The sequence below is a fragment of the Ananas comosus genome, linkage group 21, assembly GCF_001540865.1.
Source record: "Ananas comosus cultivar F153 linkage group 21, ASM154086v1, whole genome shotgun sequence".
NCBI lineage: Eukaryota > Viridiplantae > Streptophyta > Magnoliopsida > Poales > Bromeliaceae > Ananas > Ananas comosus.
This window is the reverse complement of record NC_033641.1, coordinates 8,300,228-8,319,456: the sequence shown is the minus strand read 5'-3', so window position 1 is coordinate 8,319,456 and position 19,229 is coordinate 8,300,228. Positions and strand designations below refer to the sequence as shown.

The 19,229-nt window shown below is 35.5% G+C and overlaps 2 protein-coding genes across 11 annotated transcripts; both read left to right on the top strand.

Annotated features, from left to right (window-relative positions):
* On the top strand, nt 1,374–3,272 carry LOC109726134. The gene is made up of 2 exons (XM_020255570.1): nt 1,374–1,992; nt 2,877–3,272. Exons 1-2 carry the CDS (start codon nt 1,428–1,430, stop codon nt 2,954–2,956), a joined length of 645 nt encoding a protein of 214 aa, XP_020111159.1. The 5' UTR covers nt 1,374–1,427; the 3' UTR covers nt 2,957–3,272.
* On the top strand, nt 4,860–11,017 carry LOC109726710. 10 transcript variants are annotated; one of them, XM_020256480.1, is made up of 4 exons: nt 4,866–4,967; nt 6,799–6,876; nt 7,350–9,025; nt 10,535–11,017. In XM_020256480.1, the coding sequence occupies exons 2-4, from the start codon at nt 6,863–6,865 to the stop codon at nt 10,900–10,902; spliced, it is 2,058 nt and encodes a 685-aa protein (XP_020112069.1). In that variant the 5' UTR covers nt 4,866–4,967; nt 6,799–6,862; the 3' UTR covers nt 10,903–11,017. The 10 variants fall into 10 exon arrangements, with proteins under 10 accessions (XP_020112074.1, XP_020112069.1, XP_020112073.1 ...); XM_020256481.1 differs by lacking the exon at nt 4,866–4,967 and adding an exon at nt 4,974–5,148; XM_020256482.1 differs by lacking the exon at nt 4,866–4,967 and adding an exon at nt 5,464–5,482.

The window sequence follows — 19,229 nt, the reverse complement described above, 5'->3', positions numbered from 1 at the left end:
AAATTGAATCCGTGGAATTTTTTAGAGTTGCAGGATTCTCTATTTTATCTAGACCAAAACCACAGTTTATAAATTTCGTGGAGATATTTTACTGTGTATCCAAACAGGCCCTAAACTTTGGTCATGAACCGGCAATCACTGATCAATTTTGATCTAGAAATTTTCTAAATTCTGTTCAACATCAAAAATATCAGATACTCTAAAAATGATAGTAATAATTGAGTGCGGTATCGAGATGGTTATAAACAAGATTCTAACAATTGAGAATGTGATTCTAAAAAAAACAAAGAAAGAAGAACATTTGGTTAATAAGAAGTTAGGTAAAAGTTGGACACCAATGGAGTGATTAATCCTACATATATATTGCTTGTTCAGTGAGCTCAAGCTTTTCTCAGAAGCAATTATCAGGTTTTGGTGGTGTTGATAAGTCTGATGTGGCACTTGGTCAGGTGCCAGCTCAACCACATTATTTTGTGGATCCAAAAAAAAAAAAAACATGTCAACTAATGAGTGGTGGTAACTTAGAAGAAGAGTCATAAATCAATTAAAATAAAGAGAAAAAACACTAGCATTTAGTAAAAGACCATGATTTTGACCTTTTGAAAAAAAATAAATGTGCAAATGTATAAAACTTACATAAATTATAAATTATTTTGAGTCAATTATTGAGCCTTTTAAAATATTAATTGTATTATTTAATTTTTAAATTTATTTATTTTGACTCAGCCAACAACGACGCATCTACTTTAAATTGTAAATTAATTACGTACAAAAAATTTTATTTATTTATTTATTTATTTTTTTATAGAAATTAGTGTATGCATCGTCTGTTTTTGTGAAATTTATGCATTATATTTTTCTTCTCGCTCATAAAAATATAAAAATTAATTTACTGAACATGCTTAGCATATAATTGGATAAGAACTTGATGATTGGTATCTGATGCTTCAAGTTCAAAGCTTTTTTATTAAAAAAATTAAAATAGCAACTTGATCTATGTATCGCTGATACTTCCACGAAACAAACAATCTCAAATTAAGCTGAGCTAAAATAAAAAAATAAAAAAGAATAAAAAAAAAGGAAAGAGTCCGAGCTCCTTGCCTTTCTAATCCTATGTGGTAATCACAATTCACAAAGTCATTTTCATCACACTCTCTTAAAAAAAAGTAAAAAAAACAAAGAAAGAAAAAGAAAAAGAGAGCAACGACTAAAAGCCCTCCACGTGTCGCGAGATGCCGTCCACGTCACGTATGTCCCCACAATCATCCTCACCCATCCCCATACATCCCCCCATACATTCCCATATCATACATCACCATACATACATACGTATATACATACAACGCGTTAACCACGATCGCCTATTTAAAACACGCACCGTGGGAAACGCCCAGAGATAGAGAGAGAGAGAAAGAAGAGAGAGAGGGATGTGGAGCTCATCCTCGGAAGACGAATCATTTGCGTCGTCCCCGACACGAAACCCTAGCCCCTTCCCAATGGAGAAGAGGCGATCGAAGAAGAAGCCGAAGCAGAGGAGGGCGAGGGCGAGGGCGGAGGAGGAGGAGGAGGAGGAGGAGGAGATGGGGTGGCGGGGGAGGGCGTGGGAGGAGGCGTGGCCGAGGAAGGGGAGGATCGGGGGAGGCGGCGGAGGCGGAGGTGGGGTGATGCTCGAGGGCTACGTGGAGGGGTCGGAGAACGGATCGGAGGGGGGAGCGGGGGAGGGGGAGGTGGGGAGGACGAAGAGCCTCACCGACGACGACCTCGAGGAGCTCAAGGGGTGCCTCGACCTAGGGTTTGGGTTCAGCTACGAGGAGATCCCCGAGCTGTGTAGTACCCTACCCGCCCTCGAGCTCTGCTACTCCATGAGCCAGCGCTTCCTCGACGAGCAGAGCCGATCGGCGGAGGGGGATGTTGCCGAGCCGAGCGCCGCATCCCCTGCGGCGGCGGCGTCGTCGTCGACTCCGATCGCTAATTGGAGGATCTCTAGCCCTGGTGAGATCCCTCTCCTTTGTTGCTCGATTGGTTAATTTGTTGCAATTTTGGGTAATTTTGGGATCCATGTGGTTTGGATCTGATTGATGGGGTTGTATTGTCTTGTTTTTCCAATTTCCCCATCAATTGGTGGATTATTTTATTTTATTTTATTTTTTGGTACTTCTCCTAATAGCAATTGATGGTAAAGTTTGGATTTTTATGAGATGAATAGTTCATTTCTAATCAAAAATGGGAATTTGATTAAGGATCTCAGATCCCTGTGGGAGATCTCAGATCGCAATGGGAGAGTTTAAGCTTCTAGCGAAATTTGATTATTTTACATAATTTAACACGGGTGAAATATGATTGTTCCACATAATTTAACATGATATCGTAGCATAGTTCCTGAGTTTGAGTCCCGCAAAATTCTTAGCTTTATTTAATTTTTTTTCTATTTAATTCAAATCTGGGTATTTCAAAGTGTCTCGAACCGAAACGGGAGGGTAATACGTTGATTATAAATATTTGAAAATATTATGTTTTTGACGGCTTAAACTTTTAGAGTAAAACTTTTAGAGAAATGAAATTGGTTCACATAATTTAACACAAGATCTTACCTTATTCGCACATAGTTTCTCTTTCTTGTTGTAGCTCTAATTGTTGCTTAATTGTTTTTGTCAACTTTGGGCCAATGTATGATCAAATCATAACACTTGTAGTAGCTGTGAATAACCGAAACCACTGCTTCGAGAATATTTCTCCATTGTATGATCAACTTAATAACACATACAGTAGCTGTAATTATTCTGAGCTTCTCTTTGAATCTGTTCTCATTGTATGGTAAAATCACAATATCTTTAATAGAAAACATCATCTGAAACCTCTCGGGTTTTTTATCGCAGGGGATCATCCTGAGGAGGTTAAAGCAAGACTCAAGTATTGGGCTCAAGCAGTGGCATGTACCGTGAAATTATGCAGCTGATGGAGCAGCTGTAAAACTTACTTTTTGACATGAGAAACACTTCATGCGCGATCACGCACAATTTCCGCTCTTTAAGCAGCATTGCGGCTCAATTCTCCTCGGTGATGCAGTACAAGCACTGGCAGATGCATAGCACGCACCGAACCTGATTCGAACGATCACGCAGGGACGCCGATGCGGAAGAAATCTGGAAGCTGGAAAGAAGAATCCGCCGAGTCTTATCTCCATTTTCTTCATGTCGATACGAAATGTAATTTTTTGATGTTAAATACGTTAAGTTCGAATAAAAGTGCCTTTTTTCTCTTCATCTGAGTAATTTTGTTGTTCCCATGCTATCTTCAGCTTAAAGATATGGTGAAATTCTGGGCAGTATTCCGAGTCCTTCCGCTATAACTCGAATCATACTTGCTTTAGCATTCTGCTTTTTTGTGATGGTTGGGAGTAATTCTATGTTTTGTTAAATTGAGATGGACATGTTTGGATTTTGTGTATGAAAAACTCTTTTGTGGCCATTGCAGTCTGCATGATGTAACAGGATCTTGGACCGAAACTTGCCGCTGAAAGATTCAAATTGGAACAAAAACATGTGGCGTCGAGAACAGGCGGTCGGTTTCTTAGACCTAACGTCGATCGTACTACTGAAACAAAAACATGTACCGAAACAAAAACGTGTACAGTGAAGCACAGAGGGCCGGTTAGATCTAGCGTGGATCGTACATGGACGATAGTTGTGGAAAAGAAGATGAGTTTGTCAGTTTGGTCCTGACATGCTATTTAAGTGAAGCCATTCAAAAAAATACCTTGTTTTTTTGTTATTATTGTTCTCCAGAAGCTTCCTAGATCAGAAGTTTTAGGTGTGTTTGGCCACTACACCTTTGGATTTTATTTGTATTTTTGCTTCATTTGTGTAGGATTGAAATTGCCTGTAGTCTCCAGAACTATCCTTTTCTTTTTCACCTTTTGTAACCATAAAAGAATCTTTAGCAGTAACTTATATTTCGCTTGAAAAATATGAATTTATAAATGGACCGACAACGGCGAGAACATGGAACTATATTGATGGCTCGTTCAGCTCTATTAGAGCTTTTACTTTTGGAGCTTAAAAGCTCGTTTTAATCTCTCTGACGGTGAATGTTTAGAAACATATTATCAATGAAATATACAAATTTTAGTAAAATTTTATAACCTATTAAGTCCATTTGGTCGCACGCATTATCAATGAAATATACAAATTTTAGTAAAATTTTACAACCTAATTTGCTGCTTTTCTAGTGGTAAAGTCCAGGAGGTAATTGGTTTGTGAGATTTATTTGTGATAATTTATAAAATTTGGATAAAAAATTATACATAAATTAAAGTTTGATAACCAAAGTTCGAGTTACAAATTATAATAAATTGAAGTTTCAGAACCAAACTTTCACATCCCCAATTTATAGAGACCGCCTAAATTTTACAACTAGTCACTTAAACTTTCAAATTTGGCAATTAGATTTCTTAAATTTTATCAAATAGCTTAATAAATCGCTCTCATCAAATCAACTAAAGTTACAAATTACAATCTAATAAAACTTCACAATAGAAAAAAAATTCATTTTTCATATTCTAAGTTAACAAAAAATTAACAAAAATCGAAACTAGGGTCACCTTATTCTTCAATTCTCATACTTAATTATCAATATTAGAAGAGAAATAATACATTTTTTCACTTTAAAGTCTTATAAAATTATGTGCATGATGTGTCCTCAAAATAATTGTATAATTTATAAGGTTGATTGATGAGTGTGGCCTATGAACTATTTGGTAAAAGTTTAGGCTCCTTTTCCGATGTAGCTAAAGTTCAGGGATCTCCATACAATTTTATCCAAAAAAAAAAACAAAAAAAAAACAAAAGGACCATCACAACTGTCCATCATCTGACGGCACGAATCTTACAGTACACCCCTTCCATCGTCGCTCGCTCCGCCACCCCCTCTCCCTCCCCCTCGTCCTCGTCCTCGTACTCGGATCCGAGGTGAGCGATCTCTCGAGAACCCTAACTCGTTTGGATCCATCAGAAACCTAGCTCTTCATCGCTCACTCTATCTCTCTCTGTTGATGGTTTTTTTGGCGTTTAGTGTAGCAATTAATGTCGGATCCCCGATTTTTTTGATGCTCGGATCATAAACTCTCCTACTGTTTCATGCAGGGTGGCGGTATTTGATTCTTTTTTTGTAATTTTTAGTTGATCGGAGCTGTTTCTTGTGCTATGTTGCTGGAAACATATAGATCTGTTATGTTAACAAAACACACTGTTGATTTAGTAGAACATTGCTATGTGATATGTGAGAAGTTGATAGGCAATGGTATCGTTGATGGAGGAGGATAGGGAAGGGTTTAAATGCGTAAAACAGTAGCTATTTCTCTTAATTCCTTGTCCTCTGGGAGCTATGAAGTGTTAGAGTTTTGAATTAAGTAGAGAATCTGGATTTATTGTGAAAAGAATTTCTCTGTTTCAATGAGGGAGTACTTCGAGTGGCGGCCACAATGGTGAGAAAATGTTGAAGTTCCTTGCTATGATTTTATGCGGAAGAAGTAGTCTATGCGTAGTAACTACCTAGGTTTGTTGCTTATTGGGGGATCTCTAGACTTTTGCTTCTTATAGTAGTATTTTATTCTTGTTTCAAACCCAAATTTTCAGTTAGTTTCGGTACATGTAAGAGATCTCTCATTGTCCCTTATAACGGAAAGTTCTTACATGTACAAACAACTATGTAGACTTCTAAGTTCTAACTCAGTGGAAAAAAAGTTGTGGTTTAAAATAACTTTGTCGCTTAGATGGATGATATTGTGATTGTTAGTAGATCTTCATTCTAAAAGATTTTGGAGTGAAACTGTACTTCTTTGGTTCACACAGGGACACAGGCGTCAATTGTACGAAGTTAGAGTATGTGTTTGGAAAACACCCATGGATTTAGCTTCCTAATTTCTTGTCTATTAAATTGCGTAGAGTATATGATACTTATATTAGAATCCCCTTCAAGCTCTAAACAGTGAGGTAGTGAATTGCTGTTTTGATGTGCAAAGGTTTCTCTGTAGGAAATTTCATATACCTTCGCATCAGGCCGGTAGCCCAAGGTTTCATGATCTAGTACAGGACAAAAAAAAAAAAGAAGCAATACCTGTGTGAGAAAAGATCTCATGTGGCTGAAAATTTATTTCGAAGAGATAAGTTTTAAGCGACAACTAAGAATGTTCAATGCTAATTAAACTGCAAGCCTTTTGTGCCATTGTGCTTCCTTGCCAAGAAAAAGGTTGATGAGTGCTGGTTTTTCCAAAACGATGGATGGTAATCAACCAGCGTCCTTATTTGGGGACAGATTTTCCACATCAATAGTTTTAGAGCTCCATTTTGTCGTTATGTACTGTAGATTCTTTCTAAACGCTCCTTATAACCACTCTTAAAGATGAGCTATCTCCTCTTAAGTGTTCTAGTATCAATTTATTGTTCTGAACTGGTCGTGGTGGTATTTGTGAGGATATAGAAAGTCCTTTTCTGATTCTACTGCTGGAAACATTTATAGCTCTCATCCTGCACGGCAAACCCCCATAGCAGCCTCACTAAAAGCTCTATTTTCTTTCTCCTTGTTTATATAGATCCAAGTATCTATTAACTTTGATCGTAAATGCTATTTCCTATTGGATTATTGCTGAATCCTGTCTACAAATTGGATACTATCATGATCTAAAAGAAAGAGGGGCTTCCGCTTGTTAATTTTTCATTTCTTCATATCTTCATTTCATTGTTTTTTTTCTTTTTCTCATTCTTTTGTTTTTTTGCATCTCGATAATTGTCGGATTTCTAGATCCTTACCGCCCAAGGACTCATTTTGCTGAAAAAATGGAAAGCATCTTTGAGGCATGAACTGAATGACAGGAATAAAGTGAGTATATACTGTTCTTATTGAAGCTATCTTTTAAAAGTTAGTTCCCATATTGGTTTGGGAAGATTCCCTTTTAGAAGTTTGTTCATTTCGTACGTGACTACTTTTCTCGTTTGCCATTTTTCGGGGCAGAGTGCTATTTTACTTTTGTATTCCCAGTATGGCACTGCATTTTATGACAAAATAGGATTATCATCTTTATACTATTGATTTGGTTTACCTTCTTACGAAATTGCTTAGAATAGTAGGCTAACTTTCCTTGCCCTTAAATCTATTTCAGTATTTTACGTTTAACTGAAATATTTACATTTTTTCGTATATATATTTTCAAAATCCAGATTCTGCATATTCCAGCATGAAGGTCTCTCATTATTTTAATACTATTTAGAAATTTTTCTCAGGCTTGCTGATCTTTCGAAATTTGTGGGTTTTGGGTTTCCCAAATCACTGCATCTAATTCGATGAAAATGCAGGAGAATGGTGAGAGGACGAGATGCTTGCTGGGAACACTGTGTCTTGGTTGATGCCACCAGACAGAAAGTTAGATGTAATTATTGTAATCGCGAGTTTAGTGGAGGGGTATATAGGATGAAATTCCATCTGGCTCAGATCAAGAACAAAGACATAGTGCCTTGCCCCGAAGTTCCAGAGGATGTAAGAGATTTAATCTTCAGCATCTTAAGCACTCCCAAAAAGCAGAAAGCTCTCAAGAAGACAAAAATCGATCAGGTGCTTAATGGCCCCCAGAATAGCTCCTCAGCCAGCAGTGGTTTTAACAATGATAATAACAATGCAGGGTCCAGTGGACAACATGGAAGCACTTGCCCTTCTTTGCTTCTACCCCGCCCTTCACCAAGCGCGCAACCATCTGTAGATGACGCCCAAAAGCAGAAGCATAATGATGCCGATAAAAAAATCGCTCTTTTCTTCTTTCACAATTCCATTTCTTTTGCCGCTTCTAAATCTAGCCATTACCAAGCCATGGTCGATGCGATTGCTGAATGTGGGCCCGGCTATAAAGCACCAAGTTTCGAAGTGTTGAGATCGACCCTTTTGGAAAAAGTCAAAGGGGAAGTCAATGATAATTATCGAAAGCTTAGAGAAGATTGGAAAGGGACAGGGTGTACCATTTTGACTGATAGTTGGTCGGATGGGAGATCAAAGTCACTTTTAGTTTTCTCAGTTGCGTCGCCTAGAGGGACACATTTTTTAAAGCTAGTTGATGTGTCATCCCATGCAGATGATGCTTGTTATCTATATGAGCTGCTCGATTCCATTATACTCGAAGTTGGGGCAGAAAATGTTGTTCAAATCATTACAGATTGCAGAATGAGTAATGCTTGTGTCGGAACTCTGCTTTTAAAGAAGTACCCCTCTTTATTTTGGTCTCCATGTGCTTCATATATGGTAGAGAAGATATTAGAGGATATTAGTAAGTTGGAGTGGGCGAACTTAGTCCTTGAAGAGTCTAATACAATTGCTAGGTATATCTACAGCCACCCGTGGATATCAAACATGATGAGGAAGTTTGCTGGACGAAGCGAACTTATTCGGACTAAAATGGCCAGATTTTTGACACACTTCCTTACCCTAAGGTCCATTGTCTTACAAGAAGGTAATTTGAAGCACATGTTCTCTCATGCTGATTGGTTGTCATCTACGTACAGCCGAAGACCCGAGGCCCAAGAAATTAAGTCATTGTTATTTTCAGAGAGGTTTTGGAAATCGGCACATGAAGCTGTTAGGGTTTCTGAGCCGCTTCTGAAAATTTTGAGAGTGGTGGATGGCGATATGCCTGCAATGGGATACATATATGAGGGCATAGAAAGGGCGAAAGTGGCAATTAAGTTACTTTATAAAGGGTGTGAAGAGAAATGTATTCCAATCTTAGATATCATTGATGGTAGATGGAGTTCGCCGTTTCATCATCTACATGCAGCTGCAGCTTTCCTCAACCCTTCGATCTTCTATAGTCCGGATTTTAAGTTCGATGCGAACATGAGAAATAGCTTTCATGCAGCTATGTGGAAAATGTTTCCCGAGGAGAAAGATAAGATTGAACTTACGAAGGAACAGCCTCTGTATTTAAATGCACAAGGCGCCTTAAGGAGTGAGTTCGCTATTTTGGGAAGGAGACTGAATGCACCTGGTATGAGCGCTGAATTTATTTTTTTTTTGCTGAAGCAAATTATGTTGCTCTGTAATCACTAAGTTCTTTCTTGCATTTTGGGGCTTCGACGCACTTTTTGATCACTGCAAAATATCTCTATTTTCATAGATACCCCTTGTCAAATCTGAAAGTGCAGCTTCTTACAAGACGCACTTTTGTTAAACTTCATGCTCATCAGATTTTAGTGGGAGTCGGTTTCTACCTTGAGGATAAAATGTATGGATAATCCCTGTACCATCCTGATATCAATTCAGTACCTGAACTTTTGACCTGAAATCATTTTTGTTTGTGTTACTTTCTCTGATATTGCTTTTTCCATCCCTGACCTTGAAAAAAAAACTCTAATGTCTGTCAAGTCACATGTTAAGCATGCTAATCTTCCATATGAAAGAAGCATTCAAGCCTTCTGTGAAGTGTTTCTTTTTCATTAAATCAGAATCAAGAATTTAAGTGCCGTGGCATGGGATCGTACTGAATACTTGCTGACATAGTACGACACGGTGCATGCCGAGTAGTGCAAATGCGTGCCGGTCATAAAAAAAAATGTGTGCCAGTAACAAAATGTACTAATTGTTTATTATGTATCTTTATCAAATCTTTTGAACTTTATTAAGAAAATGACTTGTTAACTTATAGAAAAGAGGTTTTGAGCTATGCCATTGGCAAGGAGGTTATATTGTGTCGATATCTTGTTGATACGATAATGCACGGTGGATGCGGCCTGTGTCGATGAGCACTTAAATCCTTGTTCATAATAAGATTTGGTAGGTCATGTTGTGGAAGAAAGTTGCATAGATGTAACTAGCATCGGATTTTCTTTGATTGCCGGGGATGAAATTGCAGTATATCAGAAAGATCAGGGAATAATATTTTTAAGAGAAATGTTCAAGGATAAGTCACTGTTTCGCGATAGTACAGTGCCGATTGTTGCATTTTACCTTTAGTGGGTGTTTGGATTGATGTAATTGTAGTTCGGTTCAAAATCAACTTTGATGAGAGTAAAATTATCGGTCTTGTCATCAACTAGTATAATAACGAAGAGATTCACTATTTAGTCGTAAGCTAGAGTTTGGGTCTTTCTATGAAAGATGACTTCTGGCCATTTAAAAGGGAATTTATTTTCGAAAATTTAAGCTTATCCACGGATCCACCTACTGGATTTTCTTAGTGTCTTCATAATAGATGGCGAAACTAATGTCTATAGTTTTAACAAACTTGATTTACAGTCGAATCAGAATTTCATCAACCCAAACATCCCTTACTGTAGTTACAACGTGAGAAAGAAAGTAAATCCTTGTAGAGCACAAGGTGATAAAGAAAGTAATTCTTTGTAGACCATGTATGAAAATTCACATTTTGTAGGGAAATAAGACATAATGTAAATAAATTATTATGCATGGTTAAATATATGTGTAATTCTTATATCTGAGATTTTGAAGCAATAAATATAATGAGAGACAATCTGACATCTCTTTGGTGAATTCACAGGTGACTGGTGGGCTGCATATGGTTATGAAATTCCCATTTTACAGAGGGCAGCGATGCGTATTCTTAGTCAACCATGTAGTTCATATTGGTTCAAATGGAACTGGGAAACCTTCGACAACGTAATTACGAAGAAACATAGTAGGATGGAACTGGAAAAGCTAACCGATTTACTTTATGTGCATTGCAATCTCCGGTTACAGGCGATCGGTCAAAATAGAGCAGGCAAATGTAAACCAGTTGTATACGATGAAATCGATGTAAGTTGTGAATGGCCCTCAGAATTAGAATCTTCATCGCTAATTTTAGATGATTCTTGGTTGGATAATTTTCCTATTGAATGCAGAGGTAGCCCTTCATCTTATGAATAATTTATGAAACAAGCATAACAGTAAGCAAGAAGAACTTAGAAGCCTTGTATATGAGAATTAAACATCGCGATTATTATTACTAATCTATAGAAATCATAAATTTATTAGCTGTTCATTAAATTGTCTAATTTTTTATCTGTTCTTTTATGACTAGATTTGCAGAGACCCCCTTACTGAAGCTCCTGAACTGTAGATATATCTTCTGGACATTTTAATGCCGTTTCGGATAAGTGTGCCCTAGAAACAAGTTAAGATCTTCCTCAAATAGTACCATCTTGTTATTTAGTTGCAGGAATAGCAAGGAATATCCTACGATTTCTTGATTTCGTGTTACACAATCTCGAGTTTTAATAAGATCTCCAGATCAAATATGCATATGAACTGCTCGTCATCTTATTTACGCCATTTGCTTCGAAAAACCTCTAGTTTTTTCCTTGTTGCACAACAACTGGTAAAACTTCTTCTTTTATGATTGGCGAGATTTTGCTTCGAATTTTTTCCCTGTTTTCTTTCTGTTTCAACAGCATCTTAGGTTGCTAATTTTTCTTAGATATGCCAAAGCTACTAGCATCAGTTTGTTCTGTTTAATCCATCTTGAAGTGATTCAACAAGATTGTGTTTATATTCATTTCATTTTATCAAATATTTTATGCTCAACTTATCAGGCACCTCTGATAGAACCTTTCCTGCCACTTTTCCTCCAACTTTTTGCTTAGAAAATTAGAATCTCTTAATCTTTGGAGCAATTTTCATCTGGAAAAATTTGGTAGAAACTTTTTCTCTGTTCATCTTTTTGATCTGTCTGAGGATGTAGTAAGCTGTTTAGACCTTCTATTTTGTCATGGACTCTTATGCAAAATATTTATTAATTAAGTGGATGGACTTCTATATATCTTGTCAAAAGTATTTGTGTATCTGATTATCCATTTATTTCATAATTATTTTATCATCTTTTTTTTTCTTTTTTCTTTTTTCTTTTTTTTTTTTTTTTTGATTCTTTCAAGCTCAAATGGACCTGTAAAACTAGTCTGACATATTTTTGGGTAAAATGTATAGACACCCCCCTGAACTTTAGCTCTTTTACAAACAGGCATGCGAACGTCCAATTTTGCCGATTACGTCGGTTAAATTTTTGAGAGAAAGCGGTGAATGATTCACCGCCTTTAAAAAAAATAGGAGAAGACGGTGAACGATTCACCGTCTTTAAAAGAAATAGGAGAAGACGGTGAACGATTTACCGTCTTTAAAAGAAATGGGAAAACGCGGTGAACGATTCACCGCCTTTAAAAAAAATTCTAATGTGGCGCCGACGTGGCGAAAAGAGGGTTAGTTTTACAAATAAAATTTTGAGTGGGTTATTTCGCAAATTTTAAAATTTAGAGGGATATTTTATAAAAAAGTCCTAATTAACCACTTAATTTATTAAATTAACAAAATATTTTAACATATTATTTATAATTAATTATCTAACAAAATAATTAACTACTTAATGCGCTTATCAATTAACTAGTATCCATTTTAATTAACTAAATAATATGTAAAGTAATATAATTAATTTATTAATTAAATTTTTGATTAATTATATAATTAAATAATTAATTAACTTTTTAACTAATTATTTTATTAATACTTTGATAATTAATTAACGGCTTATTTTTGAAATCAAAATGTACCATAAAGCATATATCTAATTAGTGTAGTTTTCCATGCGATGTGGCGAGCAGGTATTATCAAAGTATTAGATTTTAATCAAATATAACTCATCTTAAACAGAAACCACCAAATAATTCCAAAGAATACTGTAAAATGGATTAAAAATGGATGACAAAAATAGAAAATAAAAGAAGGAGAGAAAAAAGAAAAGGCCAAGAAACTCTCACCTTATATTGGTCTCTAGAGGGCGAGGATCGCTATTGCTTCTATTGGATTTTATTGGGTTTATTATGATTTAAAAGTTGTTAAGGCCTCTTGAGAGCCCAATAATTGTTAATGGGCTGCTTGGGGAGCCCAACTAAAATTTTCTTATGTGATATTTAGTCCCATATTGGAAACTAAAAGGGTGTTTGTTGTTTTTATATATTCTTTTATTCTCAAGTTAGTTGCTTGGAAGAAAATGAGAGTAATGCTCTCGCTTAAAAACACACACGGCACGAGCACGAGCCAGGCCGGCGGTGGCGCGTGCAGTTCACACACCCGGTTTATTTTATTTTTTCGGTTTTATCTTTATTTTAATTCTTATCTTTATCTTTATTCTAATTTTAATTTTTATCCGTATAATCTTAGACTTATCTTGTTTTATACGGATTTGACGTGTTGGAGTAAAATTCTCGCCTAGGTTATAAATATGGGGCGAGGTTGCACGAGTTAAATAATAATAATAACTCGAGCATACCTAGAGGCTAGAGCCTCTCGTCTTTTTCTCCTTTCTGGATTTTCGCCGAGTTTTCTTTTGCTGGATCTGAAGCTGGTTGGATTCATCTTGCGCCACCTTGGAATCGTGCCAACGGGGTGGAACGTGGTCGTTGTATCGTTAGGAGTAATTGCTGGGAAGTCTCGCACGTGGAGGGACAATTTCGCTTCTAGGACAGTGTTCTGCACGCCTCGATCCACAGGCCTTATCTAAACCTTATCTTTATAATATTTTTATTTAATTTTGTTTCGGAATTTTTCTATAACTGAAATTGAATTTTCGAGTTGTTTTTAAAGAGTATTGTAATAAAAGATAAGAAAGATTTTCCAACAGCTTCCGCCGCCATCGATCTCCATTTCCACTGCCCACGCCTCCACCGCCGCCATCACTGCCGCCTAGATCTCCACCGACATCACGTTTACCGCCTCTACTACCGCTATGACTACGCCACTGAAGCATCTTGTACGATTTTTAAGAACTCTACAAAGAAAGAAAGGAGGTGGGATTGTGGGAGTCAGGGGGAAACAGATGGTAGAGAAGAGAAAAAGACGCATGGACTGGGAGGAGGTGAAGCGACGTCCGTTGAGAAGTTAAGAAGACACTAAAATTAGGAGTTAAAAAAAGAAGAAATAGATCCCACACCTCTTGCTAAATGAGAAGGGAAGAAGACACCAAAGTTAAGAGTTAAAGTTGAGAAAATGAGAAAACATGAAAATTAGGAGTTAAAAAAAGAAGAAAATAGATCCCACATTTCTTGCCAAATGAGGAGAGGAAAAAACATCAAAGTTAAGAGTTAAAAAAAGAAAAATGGGTCTCACATCTCTTGCCAAATAAGACTTTTTTTTTTCTCTTTTTTTTTTAACTCCTAACTTTGGTGTCTTCTTCGCTTCTCATTAGCAAGAGGTGTGGGATTGATTTTTTCTCTTTTTTTTTTAACTTTTAACTTTAGTGTCTTCTCATCTTCTCAACTTCAATTTAAAATTTTGGTGTCTTCTCTTCTTCTGATTTAGCAAGAGGTGTGGGATATATTCCTTCGTTTTTTTTTATTAACTCCTTATTTTAGTGTCTTCTCATCTTCTTGACGTACGCGTCCATTCCTCTTCTCTACCATCTGTTTCTTCCTAACTCCCACAACCCTATCTCCTCTCTTTCTCTATAGAATTCTTTAGAAACAATACAAGATGCTTCAGTGGCGTGGTCCTAGCAATAGCGGAGGCGGTAAATGTGATGGCGGTGGAGATCAAGGCGGCGGCGACGGCGGAGGCAGGGGCAATGGCAATGGCAATGGAGACTGACGACGGCGAGAGCAATGGCGATCCTCACCCTCTAGAGACCAATATGAAGTGAGAGTTTTTCGATTTTTTTTCTCTCTTTTTTTTATTTTCTATTTTTTCATCCATTCTTAACTCATTTTACAGTATTTTTTTGAATTATTTGGTAGTTTCTATTTAAGGTGAGTTAAATTTAAGTAAAATCTAATACTTTGATAATATCTACCCACCGCACGCGCATCGTGCAGATAACTATACTAGTTTAAGCATTATATGTTGTTGAAAAATCATTATTATCATCATTTTTATCTTTAATCCGACCGAGTTGAAGAGCCTTCATTATTAATTATAAAAATAAAGCCTACATTATTTTTTTCTCAGTAATTTTATACCAAAGTTAGGAGTTAAAATTAAGAATATGAGAAGACACTAATGTTAGGAGTTAAGAGAAAGAAGAAAATAAATCCTACACCTCTTGCTAAATGAGAAGAGAATAAGACACTAAAGTTAGGAGTTAAAAAAAAAAGGGGGTCTCACATCTCTTACCAAATGAAGAAAATTGTGCGATCTCAGCAAAAAATATTGGAGATTAATATATGTTTATAAATTATTATCATCATTTTTATCTCTAATTCGAGTTAAAGAGCCATCATTATTAACTATAACAAATTCAGCCTACATTATTTTTTTTTCTCTATATTTTTACCCCGAAGTTAGGAGTTAAAGTTGAGAAGATGAGAACACACTAAAGTTAAGAGTTAAAAAAAAAAGAAGAAAATAGATTTCACCCTTCTTGCTAAATGAGAATAGGAGAAGACACCAAAGTTATGAGTTAAAAAAAAATAATCTCACATCTCTTACTAAATGAAGGAGGTTGTGCCACATCAGCCAAAAATATTAGGGATTAATATATGTTTATGTTTATAGATTAACTAGTGTAATGACCCGCGCTTCGCGGCGGGAGGTCGTAACATTGAGAGTTAATAATATGACTAATTATATTTATTTATTACGAAACATATAGATATATATAACATTCACATTATGTAAGATAACTAAATATATACTATAGATTATCTAATATGATGTAATGTCTTTGATAATGCAAATATAATTGATAAAACAGTTCTTAGATCATTATGGCCTATCGGTTCCACTTGATTTCTTGCGGGTGTTAACTTTGCTTCGTCCTTCTCCAGTTTTCGAACTGCGTAAGTATGAACAATATTTCATATATATATATATATATATCTTATGAAGCACGGAGACTTCCGTGCTTGCCACTTTGTTTTCGATGTTTGGACTTTCGAATCGCGATCGCTCCGTCGTAGAGTTATGGGTAGTAGTATCTGAACTACCAACTAAAAAAAATTTCGGCGATTTTTCGATATTCATTTGGCCTAGTGGATCGAAGGGGCTCAAAATCAAATAATTTTAACGCAGGGAGGTGATCCGTTGCAAGTTTTTAACGGTGTAGAAATATCCAAATCCATGAAATTTTGATAGAAAAATTCTTTATCCAATATAAAATAAGATCAATTAACTTTGATCTAACAATTTAATGGTCATATCGATCATATTTTGTAAGATTCTTAATTTTTCAGCCGTTGATTTGAGCCACTTTGATCATAGGCAAATAATATAAAAAATGCAAAATTTTTTCTATATACTTCAAATACTCTAGATCAAGTTTAACGGAAGCCGATCGTCGATTCAAGATGTCGAACATCGAAAATAAAGTGGAAGCACGGAGCCCTCGTGCTTCCATAAGCATTCTAGCCGCACTCTCTCTCTCTCTCTCTCTCTTATATATATATATATTAGTATATATATAGTATATAGAGGCTAATGCTATTAGGAGCATAGCAGCCCTTGTACTCCTAAGTTCAAACCACCCATCAAATTGATGGGTGTTAGGTAATGGGTAAAAAAAATTGAGGAAAATTCAAGAGAAAGAAAATTGAGAAACACCAATTTTCTCTAATTACTCCTCCCTTTCACTCTAACACCCATCAAATTTGATGGTGTTAAGAATTTAGGAGAACAAGGGCTGCTGTGCTCCTAATAGCACAGTAGCCATCTCCGTCTCTCTCTCTCTCTTCTCCCCTCTCTCTCATCCGTTCACTCCCTCTCTCATCTCGATCTCTCCGCTCTCTCTGCATATATATATATATATTATATAATACATTATATATATATATATAGAGTCCGGCTATTATCCTATTAATAGGATTGGAGCCATTGTCCTATCAAGTCGTTTTGATTGATCGGAATTTCAAATTGATAATCGGCACCGTTGAAATTGATTTACACAATTAGAAATGTTTGGAAACCAAATTTTGTAATATTTAAAAATCATTATCAAGTTCATCTTAAGAGTTAAAAAATGAACAGTCATAAATGAATAACCTTCTTAAAATACAGGTGAGACTTTCTCAATTTATAATAAGAGTTATCAAACATTATCTAAATAGTATAAAAAATTTTCTATCAAAAATTCAAGCAATTTGGATTGTTCTACACCATTAAACAAACAAACGGCTCATATAGGCCGTCAAAAATTGTTGATTTTACGACACTTTGATCACCATGTAAATAATTTTTAAAATTTATGAAATTTAGTTTCTAGATATTTCAAATACTCTAGATCAACTTCAACGGCTCCGATCATCGATTCGGAATCTCGATTATCAAAAACAATTTGATAGGACAAGTGCTCCTATCCTATTAATAGGATAGTAGCAATAGCCTATATATATTTATATAGGATAGGAGCACTTGTCCTATCAAGTTGTTCTTGATGATCGAGATTGTGAATCGATGATCGGAGCCGTTGAAGTTGATCTAGAGTATTTGAAATATCTAGAAACTAAATTTCATAAATTTTGATAATGGTTTACATGGTGATCAAAGTGTCGTAAAATCGACAATTTTTGACGGCCTATATGAGCCGCTAGCTTGTTTAACGGTATAGAGCAATCCAAATTGCTTGAATTTTTGATAGAAAATTTTTTATACTATTTAGATAATGTTTGATAACTCTTATTACGAACTAACAAAGTTTAACCTCTATTTTAAGAAGGTTATTCATTTATCACCGTTCATTTTTCAACTCTTAAGATGAACTTGATAATGATTTTTAAATAATACAAAATTTGGTTTCTAAACATTTCTAATTGTGTAGATCAATTTCAATGGTGCCGATTATCAATTTGAAATTCCGATCATTCAAATCGACTTGATAGGATAAGAGTCCCAATCCTGTTAATAGGACAGTAGCCGGACCCTATATATATATATATATATATGGTGGAATAAGAAATATTAATAATATTTTAAAAATATTAATACTTACAAACGTGGTTTTTTCGCTACAGCAGATGTTTCAATAGGCAAATCACTATCGTTGCTTGACAAAATACTGCAAGTCAATAATTTTTTTTTTTTGAACAGGCAAGACATTAATTATTAGATTTTTTTTTTTCCCACAGACAGAATATTAATTTATAATCAGTTCTTAACTTGTTTATTAATCATACCTTGATTGGCTTTCGATAGGACTATATTCGCCAATAGTATTTTCCACTTGAGCACTATTTTTAACAAGTATAATAAGTTGATTTTCAGAAGTGGCCGCACTGTTAAATTCCTTTGCAATATGATTATTCTAAATCTCCTGTTTGATTTCAATTACACTATGAATTATTTGTAAATTGTCTTTTACTTTGCTAACTCCAATAAAAATAGTATTTCACGCACAACATAAACTTTTCTTTTACAAAATTTTTCATACTACACAGCATATTCCTTACCCTCTTGCTTTTTTTTCTTAACTTTCTCTATATATAGCAATATTGTTTAACATCATACACAGGATTCATGAAACAAAAAATTGTATAGTACATAGAATATTTTTTGTACTTTTGCTATCTTTCTTATTATTACAATGCATACATCTTCTCCCCAACTCTTTCTACTCATAGCCCATGTGAGTCCATGCAAGCCACTTGAACATAGCCCATGTGGGTCCATGTGAGAGAGAGAACATGTTAGGGTGAGAGAGAAAATCCACCATGTGGCTCGACGGAGGAACGACATTTGGTTTCAACTTTAGTATAGAGTTTAATACTTTGCTCTTTGATATCTTTTTAGTTAGGGAAAACTTTAAAAACCCCCCTGTGGTTTCGCACTTTTTTATTTTAGTACTCTGCAGTTTAAAGTGTATCAAGTTAGTATCCTGTGGTTTCGCACTTTCTCATTTTAGTACCCTGTGGTTTAAAGTGTATCAAGTTAGTACTCTGTGGTTTTATTTTTGTATCAAATTAGTACCCTGTGGTTTTATTTTTCTCTTAATGAAATATTAAACCACAGGGTACTAAAGTGAGAAAGTGCGAAATCACAGGGTACTAACTTGATATACTTGAAATCACAGGGTACTAAAGTGAGAAAGTGCGAAACTACAGGGTACTAATATGATACACTTTACACCACAGGGTACTAAAATGAGAAAGAGTGAAATAATAAGATGGGTATTTGAAGTTTTCCTTATATTTTTTAATAGAATAGAACAAATTATAAATTTCTATTTTACCAAATAAGCCCATTTCAAAACTCCTGTAATCAAGATTCAAAGAAGCATAAAAGAG

Excerpts from the sequence above, each read along its gene's own strand:
- LOC109726134 (XM_020255570.1), top strand. The coding sequence starts at position 1,428 with ATGTGGAGCTCATCCTCGGAAGACGAATCATTTGCGTCGTCCCCGACA. Across the intron at positions 1,993-2,876 it reads TTGGAGGATCTCTAGCCCTG|GGGATCATCCTGAGGAGGTT; the intron begins GTGAGATCCCTC and ends TTTTTATCGCAG.
- LOC109726710 (XM_020256478.1), top strand. The coding sequence starts at position 5,451 with ATGAGGGAGTACTTCGAGTGGCGGCCACAATG. Across the intron at positions 5,483-7,349 it reads TTCGAGTGGCGGCCACAATG|GAGAATGGTGAGAGGACGAG; the intron begins GTGAGAAAATGT and ends ATGAAAATGCAG. Across the intron at positions 9,026-10,534 it reads AAGGAGACTGAATGCACCTG|GTGACTGGTGGGCTGCATAT; the intron begins GTATGAGCGCTG and ends GTGAATTCACAG.